At 40.7% G+C, this 14,582-nt stretch overlaps 1 protein-coding gene across 9 annotated transcripts in view; it reads left to right on the top strand.

The window, feature by feature from the left end:
• The window catches only part of diaph2 (diaphanous-related formin 2), a 375,631-nt gene that overhangs the window by 279,715 nt on the left and 81,334 nt on the right, over positions 1–14,582 (top strand). For all 9 annotated transcript variants that reach the window (XR_002168264.1, XM_019869829.1, XM_019869828.1 and 6 more), the window contains 2 exons: positions 2,383–2,547; positions 12,024–12,159. Coding sequence is in view for 8 of the 9 variants with exons in the window: in XM_019869829.1 (XP_019725388.1) it covers positions 2,383–2,547; positions 12,024–12,159 (301 nt within the window). In the remaining variant the exon portion in view is untranslated. The remainder of the gene's footprint in view (positions 1–2,382; positions 2,548–12,023; positions 12,160–14,582) is intronic.

Below are 14,582 nucleotides of genomic sequence, written 5' to 3'. Positions count from 1 at the left end.
CCCCCCCCCCCCCCCCCAAGGAGTTCAGTCATGCTGCCCTTCACTGTCTGTTTGCTTCTTCTAGAGAGCTTTCAAATGAAGGTCAAGGGAGGTGTACCAAGAAAGAAATAAAAGTGCCTGATAGAAGCAGGGATGATAAATCATGTCCGAAGAAGCAGGGGTGCTTTTCACTCACCTGGAATGTACCATCCTGTGCTAGGGTGGCTTGCAAGATCTAACCCAGCCATCCTGCTCTCCCCTTTTATGCATGAAAACAAAGGTACCATACAGTACAAGGCTCATTTAAGTCCACAGATATAACACAGGCATATTCCTGAATGATTTACATCAGTTATTTAAAAATACATGGGACTCACTTCCTGAGCATTTACTTCATCAAATGATAAATGGTCAAAATCACTAGAGCCCCACCTTTCTGGCCAAAAGTCAACAAACCACATGCTGATAATTAACATAATTCATATTGCATAGACCCGTGTTTCTATGCATATGATGGAAGGTCGGCTACTATGTGATAATGTAACATTCTGCATGAACACAGAGAGACACAAAGGACGGGAGTGGAAAGTGTTCTCCAAGTGTCCACTTAACATCTGTGACCTGAGGAGCTCTGCTTGCAGTTGCTTATTATGAATGAATTTCTGCTCCTGCAATGCTACAGACTGCGTATGCCGCGACTGCACTGAATTTTAAGGTAATGCGGGAGGCTCCTTCCACTTGCTGCGAAACAAGCTGGCTGTGTTCACTCCCACAATGTCGCAAATACCCCTCTGTACCATCCCCTATCAATGAAAATACCAAAAGTGAAAACAGTTAGCACTTGCCGCGCTTGCGCTGGGCACAACAAATAGTGCCCTCAGACTCAAACCCTCACCAGGTGCAAATCGAACCCATGCTGCTTGGAAGTCAGGCAAGTACACCACTACACCATCAGCGACGTACAGTGCTCAAGATAATAGCAGTCGAGTGTAGCCCAACGGTCCCGGGCTGCAAATTGTCAAGTTGCCATTCAATACAGATGTGAAGCACTTCTCAGAAAGAGTGGATTGGATTCACGGGTGATCCAAATTTTCCATTTTGTGTAATGGAATAATGAATGCGCAGCAGGGTGGCCTTGTTGTTAGCAAGTGTGCCTCGCACTTCTGATGTTTTGGCTTTGAATCTGAGCTCTGGCCCTTCCTTTGCTCACGGGGACCAGATGTGTTTTAACACTTTGCTGTTACTTTGAACACCAAGTGTAGCAGGTACATTTCTTTTGCATCCGTAGGTTGCATGGAGTGAATAATTACATTTGCCATGATCCTTTCATCAGATCTACAGCAGTAGCTGATCACAGCGATGATCTTTGAGCCTTCCCTGTACTGTTTGCGGCCGTTCCCTTTGAGGCTTCCAAGTGTCCAAGCGCGAGTTTCGCCGAGGTCAGGTGGCTGCTGCGATAATGCTTAACTGATGTTGGCTGTCAATAGCCATTCACCGGGAGAAAAGTGGCGCGCCTGTTCAGTAAATTACACAGTGCGGCATGAGCGGCCAGGTTCAAAACAACCTGACCCTGCTGTTGTTGGGAGAAACAATAGAACAATGACTCCAATCAGCTCCTGCTGCAGCCGTGTGTTTCATGCCGCTGACCGCAACACACCCTTTCCAATGGTGCACTGCTGCGGCTATTAGCTCACTGTGCCATTGACTCCAAAGTATGATGGAGGGGTGATTGTTATGACGTTTGAGTGTCTCTGTTTTTGATATGCCCCTGTCTCTGTTGACCTTGACACAGGTGCCACTTCACATTGATTGTAGCGTTGTCATACAATGATACCGTAATGCTGGAATATCTTGCAATTTAGAATTCAAGAAACATTTTGGTGAGAAACATGCCACAATGGTTCAACACAGTACTCTAAGTAGCCTTCATTTTAGCCAGCCATTTTGAGGCTTTTAGCAACTGAATTTACCTTGAAGCAGATGCATTCAGAGTAGAAGCGACTCCAGTTTTGTCTCAGTGCTTTTGTCTTGCAAATGTTTGAGTGTCTTTATGGTTGCAGATGATTGCCAACAGCTCTGTAAATGACTGACAAGTGTTACTTTTTTAATAATGCCGTCCAATGACATTTGCTTCTCATGCTAGTTGCTTAGCCGCTGACTGGTGAGCTGATATGTGCTGTGTTGTGATAGTAAGAGTTTCATGTTTGATGATTTGAGGATTTACATAAAAATAGCGGTTGATTTATTTATGTTTGACTTCTGCAGCATTTAATGTTCAACTATCGTCATACTCACTTTGTTTACTTACCAGTCCATTTATTTTAGTGAGTGTGAGAGTAGGGTTTTCCACCATCACATCAAGTCCCCATTGTTCCCTTTTTTCCTTAACCGTGTCCCTCTCACGGCTTCTGCAAGCATGCACGGGAGCAGTACGAGAAGCTGTCCATCATGCACAAGAACATGCAGAAGCTCTACGAGAACACGGGTAGTTATTTTGCCTTCGACCCACAAGTCCTCAGCGTGGAGGACTTCTTCGGGGACCTGTCCAACTTCCGCATCCTCTTTTTGGTGAGTAAACAATGTATCAAAAAGTTTGACACCTTCCCCTCCTGAGTACATTGCAAATGTGTATCACGATGCAGTTTGATGAAAACACTATTCGAAAGAAGGCATTACTTAATCAATCTACTCGACTTAATGTAAGCTGCTTGCATATGAACTGGATGTCTTCTTTTGGGATTTTAGTTGCAAAATAATCTTCCAAATGTACATGACAATACCTGATCAGGCTTTGTGTGAATGTGCAAACTCACAAATTCCAAACAACACTACAAAACTTTAAAACCAAATGTTGGCACAAAATCAAAGCAGTAGAGCGAGTAAGGAGTGGGAAAAAAAAATGGTAATTTTCATAACAGGACTACCATAGCACATAAACGTGAGATGAATCGAAGAGCGTGAGCACTTGTATGTTCTTTGAAAATGGCACATTTTAGAACAATTACTCCACATCACACCTTTATATTTTTGTTGTTCTTGCCTTGACATTAAGCATAATGCATGGCATCTAATATTCTTCCAAAAGTGCCCCTTTCTATCTGTGTGAGTCACTAAACGCCGATTGGCCACTCTTTGTAGGGAAAGCGTCAGCTTTTATTCTTCCCACAATGGAGGAAATTCAGGTTATTGCAGCAGCAACACCAGAGAGTAATAATAATAAATATGAAAACAAATACCTGTGTTCTCAATGCACAACATGAGGCACTGGGATTCACATAAATAATAGGCAGTGAAGAAGGAAAATATTTTGTTGTAGTAAGGTAAATAGTACTTCATTGCAGAACAACAACAACAGCAAAAAGCACAATAATTACTCCCTTGGTTGATGAGTAGATTAAACATATATTTGATCTCCTCAGTGGCATTGGCAGCCTCCCAAAATTGTCAGGAAGGAAGCAACGGCGTCCACAAGGCATTCTCCCATGCTGTCTTTACTCCCCATTAACAACACCAAGGTCGTCTTGTCTGAATCCTTCTCCTCTCTTCACTCTGATCCCCATCTGAGACCAACTTTTCATCTTCCCGCCCTCCTCCAACCCCCCTCCCCACCATCAAAGTGTAACTGCACACAACACTCCGCTCCCTCAAGGCTTCCCTTGTTGCATGTCTCTAAAAGAGGCATCCACCCAAGAAAATAAATTATTCTCTCAAGCAAATAGCTGCATATGAATATTTTATTACTGATTTCAACTTCCCTGCTATGAATAAGGGGGGAGGATATTGTGAGCGGGCCACGGGGTTACCGTGTGACTAAAATGTCTGAAAATAGGGGCAAAGTGTTGCTTATAAGGTAATGGATTTATGTTAAAAGAAAGAAAAAAGAAATTATAACAATAATGTGATCATCTTCCCCTCTCTCCGAGATACATAAAGTCGCTGATGATGTAGTGCTACACTCACTGGACTTGTGTGCGGGCAGCGTGGGATCGGTTCCCACCCAGTGACGGTGTGGATGTGGGTGTGAATGGTTGTTTGTCTCCATCTCTCCCCTTTGACTGACTGCTGACTGGTTCAGGGTGTAGTTTGCCTTCCGCCTGAAGTCAGCTGGGACAGGCTCCAGCAGCCTCCTGTGATACTTTTCAGGATGGATATATGTACAAATTTAAAAGATGAAATAAAACAAATGAATCATGAAATGAATGTGACCAAAACTTTGCGTAGGACGGCCCCGTACGGGGCCCTCCATCATCAGTCAAAACAAATCGCTGATGCACGTCGTCATGTGTGAACATGTTGTACATCTTTTAAAAGCTGAGTTTCTGGAGATTTGAATGGTACCCTACATGTTACAATTGTCAAATTTGAACCGAAGCTTGGGGAGACTTAAGCTTTGATCCTGTAGCGTTTTCAAGGCCTAAACAACATTCTAAATCCATTTTCAAGGCAGATATTGTGAAAAGAAAATTAGACGAATATAAGATTCGCCTTTTTCTTCTGTTTTCAAACATCCATAGTTCAGTGACAGGAGCACTTACACAAATCCTTACTGTATGGGAGAAATATTCATAATGTGACATTTTGAATATTTCAAAAAGTGACCAAAACTATGCTGATATTCCAAATGGTTCAAGAATAGCTAAAAATTGACTTTGGGTGCACCTTTCCACAGCCGTTTTCGGCAAAGTTGCCCTCGGTTTAAGGGGTTGTTAAAACAAGAAAATAAATTTGAGTTTAAAAAGTATATATATTTCTGTGAAAATGTTGTAGGTCAAAGAAAAAAATGGGCATCATTTATTATGGGAAAGGAAAAATAAATATGTTTTCTTCTGACAATTAGTTATGGCACGCGACATGCTGCAGCCATTTAGCATAAACAATATGAGGGGGTTGCACATAATGGTGACTGCCCTGGAGCAGTCGCTGTTTGCTCAATTTTACTCAGGCTTTCCTATGGAAACGACTAAAAGCCACAGCATTTGATCTCTGCTTTCATCCTTCTTGGTTCCTAAAAGACATTTTGTGTTTTTTGGTGCATAGCTGTTTTTCAAATCATCTCGTACCATCGTCGAGCCAAATCCTGATTGACAGACTGCCGACCAAGTGGCTCACCCTACCAGAATGTTTTTCGAATCTGAACATGTTTTTCTTCAGCAAAGGTGAAAATCAAAAGTGTGAATGCTAAAAATGGACTGCTGGGACAAAACATGGCCAATACAGTCTGACAGTCCTTCAAACTTGCTCCTTATGGACATGAGTCTTTACTGCATTGACACTGTGGTCCTCACAAAAGCGAATGTAACCAATAATAGAATCCATGAACTTCATTTTCCTTCTGTTTCATGTTCCTGTCATCCTTTGCTGTGCGGCCAGAGAAATATTTATTTCGGCGCGCGCGCGCGCACACACACACACACACACACACACACACAAGTATGAATTTGTTCATTTAATGCGGCTGCCATATTCAGGAGGCGAGCGAATTGCAGTGGCTGGGTCTGCATGCGTAATCCTGACCAGGAGCATTGGGGATGAGGATTTTTCCCATTAATGAGTTATCAAAGCACAGCAGATGGGCTGGGATGAGCGAACAGTCTTTCTTGTTAATTGAGTGACTTTCAAATAAGTCCAAAAGAACCAGAGTGGGTTTGCAAAGTAGCACGTTAGAGCATCTCGCACAGATTAAAATGATGATTTCTATGTTTCGTGTATCCAATTCATGCCCCATTCCGTGCTGAGCCGCTCATTTAAAAGCTGGCATATTCTTTCCCAATATGACACATTATCAAGATAAAACTCGTTGAAGATGATTCTGTCACACACACACACACACACACACACACACACACACACACACACACACACACACACACACACATATATACAACATATTTCAACCCGAAGAAGGCATTTATTGAGCTGGAATCGAACTTTGCAGCTCTACACTGTGAAGCCGACGCGCGAACCAGTCGACCAACGGGCTAAGTGAATACATTCCCCAAAAAATGTTTTCAAAGGTTAAAACAATTACTGCCAGAGTTTGTATATTTCAACACATATTTGGATATACCCTATCAATATAACAATCTGTGATCCAGTACATCACTTCTACAAGATTTTCCACACACTCACACATCAACAGAAACACAACATATCTTGGCTCACAGTGTAAGAAACAGATGGCTATTAAACACATTTTCTGCTTAAAGACCAGGCGCTTTCTAGTTTGTAAAAATTCAAATGAGCCAGAGTGATGACATTATGGGGTGAGATCACATGGAGCAGTTGGAATATCAACCCTCAATGGACGAGTAAAAAGAAGATGTACTGTGCTCTGTACGGGGTCACGGAAGCAAAAAAAAAAAAAAAAAATGGCTTTGGTTGACCTTTAGGTGGCACAGTGCACAGGTTGGGAAACAAGTAGCACTTCGACTCTCCGCCAGAGGCCACAAGTGCATGTGTTGTTGACCAGTTGAAGCTGCATGTAGGTGCTCCTTTACGGACCTCTCAGTCTGCATGTGCAAGCTGTGTGAGCAATTGGGACTGCAGCCCCCTTGCACCTGATTCCGCTTCTTTCCACAGGAGGGGACCCGGGGCACAGAACTTGTCATAAAACACTGCATGCCTATGGGAAATTTGTGGCCACAAATCACTTTGGCAGCTTTGGGAGGTTATTGCAAGTGACAAATCCTTTGCTTTTACACGTTAACCACACATCTGACCTTTTCTTCAATCCCTCATATTTACCGCCATTTTTTTTTTTTTTTTTTTTTTTTTTTTGCAAGCGTAAGTGTGTTTGTTTGAGCAGGATTAGGTAAGCGCTACAGAGCTCATTTTTCCATTATGTTCCGGAGAAGCTATGTTTAACCTTGGGCCATCCCCCCCAACGCCCCCCAAAAAATGCTTTGGTTGTACTTTTCCATTAGCAAATGTATGATTGAGGTCCCTGCTGTCAGCAGAATCACCAGAAACATTCGGTGGAACTCCACTTGATGATTGACTGTGGATGATGTTGAGCCCTTTCCAGGTCTTCCAAATGTTCCCCAAAAACGCGGATAGTTTACTGGAGTTTACAGTTCTGTGACTGATGCACCTATCTGCATCTTACTAAATTTACCATGCAGTCCTGCATACTAATTCAACAGTACGCACTGATTCTCCTTAAAATCCCAAGGAATATATCATGTGAAAGTTGACCAATATCAAAGATAGAACGACAACAGTTAAAGCTATGGACATGTTACATTTAGTAGGCCTACTTATTATTGGGTTTACAGTGCCGTGAAAAAGTATTTGTCCCCTTGCTGATTTCTGTGTTTTGTGCATATTTACACATATAAAGTTTTCAGTCAAACCAATTTTAATATGACACAGCAACAACCCAGGGAAATGCAAAATGCAGTTTCTAAATGCCAATTTGAATCATTTCGACACACAAAAAAAAAAAAAAAAAATCCAAACCTACCTGTCCCTAATTGAAAAAGTAATTGCCCCCTGAACCAACAAATGGGCTGTGCCACCCTGGGCATCAACTCAAACATTTGCGATAATTGGTGATGAGTCTTTCACATCGCTGTGGAGGAATTTTGGCCCACTCTTCATCGCAGAATTGCTTCAAATCCTCCATATTGGAGGGTTTTCAAGTATGAACTGCCAAGGTCACACCACAGCATCACAATTGGATTCAAATCTGGACTTTGACTTGGTTGTAGTGTTTTGTTTTTTTGTTTGTTTATTTTTTTCTGTTTTATGCACTCGCAAAGTTGATAAACATGATGCACAAATCATGTACGAAATAAGTCTTTTTTTTTTAATTGGTTTACAGTTAATGAGTTGAAACGGGCCACTTTCGTCTTCAGTATACAATAGTGCCGACCCAAGTTTACAGCATGAGTACAGCAATTATTAGCTTTGGGCAATTTACAAAACTCTTTTCTGGGTTTAAAAATTACACTTTCAGTCCGCACAGTCTACCAAAAACAAGACTGTAAACATTTGTGTGAGCTTTTAAACACCTCTAATCCTTAAAATAAATCAGTTAAAGCTATACAAAAACGGTCACTGTTGCACCCTATCAATAAATCAATTTTGGATCATTAAATGTAAACGTGTCATGCTCAGGAGTCTGACCTCTGACGTGGAATGATGAAGCCACTTTATCAGAAGTCAGTCCTATCAACACGCCGTTTTAAATGTGTTTGGCACTTGTAACTAATCCAACTTATTGATGTCATATTCATTACATTGAATGTCTTCTCACTGCAGATGACTGCAACTATCGTGATCATCCCCACTTAGGGACCAACAGCTTTGAGTTATTTTCCAAGGTACACTGATGTCATTCTGTAAATATGTTACTTTCATAATCTCAACATACATCTCAAGAGATAAAACCAAACCATATACATGTTTTTGATTTTGAAATCAGTGCACCCCAACTCAAGCATGTGTGACATTACTACATTTCAGTGAGGTATGAAATATAGCCACTGGTCTAATTATTGAGGTACATGCAGTATCTTACCCCCTACAACATACTGTATAGTGTTGCCAAGATCCCTAACATAAAATAAAGACCATCAAAGGGACCATTACAGGGGAAAATATCAGTCCGAATGGTAAGTGCTGCTATGGTAATTACGGGTTCCACTTAATTAGAGTAATGTCGCTCTGTTGCATAATCGTGTTTACAGTCACAATTAGTTGTTTGCTTTAGATCACTTTTGCCAGCAGTATTTTTTTTTTTCCGTTTGTAATCTGCATAATTTATGAATCGTTTTCTGTTGTAGATTTTCTTTCGAGCAATGTGGTGTTGCAGACACATCACAATGCTTTTTAAATGACGTAAATCTAGGAGACCCAAAATTAGCGATACACTAAATGACTGTATGCATCATGACTACCATATTTTCTCAAACAGTGATGTCGGTCTAACAGAATCCATGCTCACATCAATCACCAAATGTGTCTTCTACATAAGGCATGAATGACTTACCCAAATAGACACCCTCTCTTTCCCATCAGGAAAAAAAAAACAGGGTAGTAAACTGCAGGCACCTTATTTCATAGACACTTTAAGTCACTCATTATTAAAAAAAAAAAAGTTTACTGCTGAGCCAATTTGAACTCTGCACACACATTTATTCACTTATATACCACAGTTCCACCTTATTTCACATTTTTTTTCCATTGCAATCCCTGTAATCCTCGTGTCTTAGATGTTAACACACACACACATTCATCAGGACCATGCTGGGTGTGAGAATCAGGCCAGGTTGGGCAAGTGTCATCACACATAATGTCTGTGTAAAGATTGGGCTAAGTGTGTTCTCATTGGAATCTACAGGAAATTATACCAAAAAAGTGTGAATAAATATAAAAAGAAACACACTTTCCAACTTTACAGTAGGCCTGAAAAGCATATATCAGTTACATTCAGACTAGATAGTGCCAATTTTGTAATGAAATTTTACCTAGCCCTTTCTGAGAGATTGGCAGACCGAAGTAATGTTCCTTTAAAATGAATGCAAATGCAATTAATCAATTGCAGCAACAGCAGTAAACAATGTTTAACCTATTTTTTACGGGTGTGTGGTTAAAAAATAAATAGAGCACAATATAGAGAAGGGGTGACTGGAAACACACTGTGTGATAAAATAATAGCACGGTCTGTTGAGACGCGGCGGCAATTTGTGAACTTAACTTCAACGATGCTGTTTAGTCATGCAAGCCAAAGACAGCATGTTAACATGCAAGAGAAGAAAGGGGACCTTTCGGGAAACATTAGCCTACAAAACTTCATGAACACTTTCACTGCGGCTGCCATTGTTAGCTAGCGAGCTACATAGAGCTCTCTTTTCATTGCAAACGACAACCACACTACTAAAAGTACTGTAATATAAAAGTCATTTCTGACCGTGTCCATCAAGTTTGAGCATTGCTATCTTTGTGAAGGCAGATTTATGTATTTGATCTCATGAGATTGCATCCGATGAAAGAGCTGTCACAACTAAATCCACATAGGCCTCTGGTATCTGCGATGGGTGCGGTCTCAGTCTGCACCAGCTCAGCTCCGTGATGAGAAGCAAACACATCTTGTTTGTCTCCAAAGGTCACATAGTTGCATCTTGCTCGGTGTTGGCACAAGAACAAACTGACACATTTGTAAAGGCTGAATTGCTCCTGTTGATTATCTAGCTGCCTCTGACTCCTTCCTGACATTTGGGCCGGTCACGAAGGAGCAGCAGGAAGATATCTCCTCCTCACTCCACCGAGACGGCTTGACGCTCTGCAACGGCTGCTCCATTTTCTTTTCTTTTCACACATCGTGGCATGGTGTACTGCATTATGACATGTGTAGCCATCATTTTTAAAATAGTTTAGTTAATACCTCACAGCCTCGTGCCATCTCCTGCTTGGAGGATTTTTTTTTTTTTTACATTGTCATAAATGTGTAAAAATAAGTCAACTTGTGTAAGTATTAAGACGTGAAAGCAATAACGCTAGGTCTTAACTTTAATTAAACATGATGGCAGCAGCATGCAGGGACAATTTGTGTTGCAGGTTATACATCGATTTTTTTTTTTTTTTTTTAAGAAAATGATCTGTTATAAAGCCCTCAATTGTCAGGCTCCTACATAGATGGTGGATTTCATGTCATTTTGTTTTCCTGTCACATCCATTTGCTGACTGCCTTTTAATGCTCTCAAATGGAAATAATAACAAAAAGTGATTGTGAAATTGAGATGTATTTATTTATTTATTTTTACTACCTGTAAAATGTCAACATCGTTTTATAAATGTATGACTATTTTTCAATAATGTCCGGCACTTGACGATTTTCTTCCAATCAAAGCATTTACTCCTGTGTATGCAGGAGATTTTTTTTTATGTTCCAATAAAACCCAGAACCTTTTTGGCTATAGGTTTGTTTGGTGCAAGCAAAACACTGCTCATTACCAAAAGAACACCATACCTGAAGTGAAGCATGCTTTTGACATCATCATGTTTTAGGGTTGTTTTTCTTCAGTTGGACTCAGGGCCTTATACTAGGTGGACAGAATCATAAACAGTTGAAAGTAGCAGTCAATGTTACCCAGAACGCTTTGAGACTTCTGCTACAAAGAAAACAAAAGCAAAAAAAGCCTACAAGAGCAAACTGAAGTGGGGGCAATGAGAGGCACTTTAAATGGTGGCAGGTATGCGGTGACTCCCATTTCAAATGAGTGCAAAAGTGCTTGGTTGATTCTGAAAACAGTCACATGCCGGTTGGAGTGTACAAACGTATGCAACCACAGTATTTCAGTCATTTGTTTTCATTTGTCCCTCTTGGAAATTATTCTAAATACAATGCAATTATGTTGGACAGGGTGGCATTAATATTGTATAACGTTTTGAAACAATTCATGGTGGTCTTAGTTTGTTACATCACAAAAACCTAACATTGAACAGCGGTATGAAGAATTTATTTTTGCACTGCACTTAATCATTTACATACTTTTCTGTGAAAAATCTTTTCAAGGCAAATAAAGTGGAGCATATTCATACTAAAATCAGAATTTAACATCTACTAAAATTTGTAGAAATTAAAAAAATATGTGGCTTGCCTGAACCTTTGTGGGTTTATTAATCGATATGATGATATGCCTTCAAAACTGCCATATTTTTCATTCATTGTTGCCAGTGTATGAACTCTCCTCCGTCTATGTAAATATGTAAAGTAGAGCAGATGCCTCATAGATTATATAACCTTGTATCCCACCCCACCCCTCCCAAAAAAGTGCTCATACACTTGAAATGATTTATTGTTGATTCCGGCATCTTATTTTCAATCCATCTCGGAATACACATTTTCCGCTGATGGCAAGTTGCAGTTTCTGAAAACGACACTCAAAGAGTGGTGGCAGAAGTCAGAATTCATCTGTGTGTGTGTGTGTGTGTGTGTGTGTGTGTGTGTGTGTGTGTGTGTGTGTGTGTGTGTGTGTGTGTGTGTGTGTGTGTGCGCGTGTGCATGTGTGTGCGCACGCACGTGCGCGTTTCCTCATCAGGAAGCCGTGAAGGAGAACCACAAAAAGAGAGAGATCGAGGAGAAGATCAAGAGAGCCAGGCTAGCGAAGGAAAAAGCAGAGCGCGAGAAGCAGGAGCGCCAGCAGAAGAAGAAGAAGCTGATTGACATGAACAAAGGTGCGTCACTTCTCTACAAAGATGCCGGCAAGGCGCGCTGGGAGTTTGGGAGCAGAGCGAAAGAGTTGCGGATGAGGGCTTGTGTGGAGTCTTGCTTTATAAGTGATGTAGGTCATGAGATGAGATTACGCCTATGATTTCATAATTGACAGATGGACACTTATTCTTATTCTGAGATATTTGGTAAATTCTATTTCTGTTCAACCAATGAATGCAGGAAGGAAAAAAAAAAATTACAAAACCTTATGTCGTGTCCTATTACTTGGTGTCTCAAACTGTCCAAGCCTGCTCACCAATACACTTGACCAGTTTGAAAGTTCTCACAAAAGTCCCACTCGGTATGTTGTACAAGAAAGTCTGCCATGAATCAGCAATATTCCGGTTTACACACAGCGTTGTTCGGGCTTATGTTCTGTAATTTCTGTCGATTTTTTATTTTTTTTTGTACTGGATGAGAAAATACATTGTTTTCAGCGTACAACAACAGTTCATTAAAAAAGCAGATGTTTCTTTTTACATAGATGTTAACGTAGATATCAATCTAAATAAGAAGCATAAAAATAAAATGTCAGACATTTTCAGTCATAAAATAAAATCACAGAAAATCGCTTTTCAAAGTGCACACTTTCAAGTTTCGGATAGCTGTAGCTTCATAGTGCAGCCAGAGCAGAAGATCAACAGTACCAAAATACATTGTGCAAAAGTGGCAGTGCTCTGAAAACAAACACAAACGCTCTGTTCTACGATTGTGAAATCTGTATGCTTGGAGTGCAGCCAGAGCAGTAGTTGAGAGTACACAATATTACAGTGCAAACATTGCAACGATATCAAAATAAAAACAAACATCGACATTCTGTTTCAAGTTCCAGAAATCTACATCCTCCTCATGCAAACACAACGAGCAATATGAATGATTCAAATTAAGTATAATCATACAGAGTGACTCTCCCAAAATATTTCTATATTCCTAGATGACTTTGGTTTTTCTTTTCACATTTTACCCCAACTGGTTCATTGATATCTTTGTTGACTCTCATGTTTAAAATTGTGAGTACATGTGCTCTTGTCATTTTTTTAGGATGGGATTTTTATGATGGGATGAGCTATGAACTATATGATGGGAGAGATTTGTTGTGTTGCATCAGAGCAGGGGGCCTTTGTATGACAGTAGTAGTTTACGTACGCCCATTTGGTGCTCTGCGTTGGACTTCCTGAACCCAAAATGTAAGCAAGCCAAAGATGTACCAGTGCCTCTCGGCTTGCATGGGACTGTCTGATAAAGATGCATCCTCTATTTCAGGCACCGCGATTTAGCCTCCCTTGTTCTCCATCTTCGAACTTGTGTGCGTTAAATAAAAGAAAAGTAAAAGCAGCGCCGTATCACCAATTCGGGCTAGCTGCTGTAAAGCAAACTAGAACTAGAAGACACAAATGTTGTGGTGCCATTACGTCTTATGCAAAAACAGTTTCTCATTGTTTTTTGTCCTTTCTGTTAGTGTGAAGGACAGACATTGCCCGAATCCGTTCTATGTTGTCCAAATATCATTCCTGATTTGTGTCCGTATGCTCTTTGTAAAGCTAAAGCACAATTACCTGATGAACAAAACATCACTTGAATCTGATGCTTAGATACGCTTAGATACTCTTTGACGCCACAACTATTTGATTTAAGTGTCCATTCAGTACATAATTAGTGCCGATCTTGAGCGCACATTGCAGTTTGACTTTGAGCAATGGGGGGCGTCAGACGCTTCTTTCTGACTTTAAAGTGTTACTTAGTGGTTCAGTGGTGTCATGCAATGCGATCACGCCACCTCTGTCGCGCAGTGGTGATGTAAAATAATGCTGAAAGAGCATTCCCGTCCAAGATTGGACAAGTGGGCTATGTTTAAGGCGACTTATTGCAATTACAGTACTACTATGTCCACACACACCCACATCCAGCCATATACCCCACCCCGAAGCAATACCAGTAAACTGTGTATTGATCAGCATGAGTTGCTCTGACATGAAAAATAAGAGCAGCAGAGCGGGATGCTTGTGTCGAGCTCTGCCAATGACATTGAGAAGGAATTTCAAGCCTGAAGGCCCTTTGCAAGCAGTCAGTCTGCTCTTTTGTCCTTTTTTTGGGATTTCCACAATTCACTTGCTACTAAATGTCAGCTTCCAGCCAATGACCTCACAGCCGTATGGGGAAGTGTGACAAGACGGTCTTCAGTATGCCACAAATCCTCCAGGATAATTGATGCATGCAACACTGAATCTTTTTTTCTTTTTTTTTTTTCCCTGAGCAGTGACCCCTTTGAAAGCTTCACTTTTAATAATCCAACACGGATGCATGTGAAGGAGTCTGTCGAGCAAACCAGACGGAGAAGGGTAAAGAAGCAGCTATAATATTAAATATTTCTGCCAGAGCAGATTTT

The sequence above is a fragment of the Hippocampus comes genome, unplaced genomic scaffold, assembly GCF_001891065.2.
Source record: "Hippocampus comes isolate QL1 unplaced genomic scaffold, H_comes_QL1_v1.1 scaffold9, whole genome shotgun sequence".
In the NCBI taxonomy this organism is placed as follows: Eukaryota; Metazoa; Chordata; class Actinopteri; order Syngnathiformes; family Syngnathidae; genus Hippocampus; species Hippocampus comes.
Note: the sequence above shows the minus strand (reverse complement) of the source record. Positions and strands in the feature narration are given on the sequence as shown.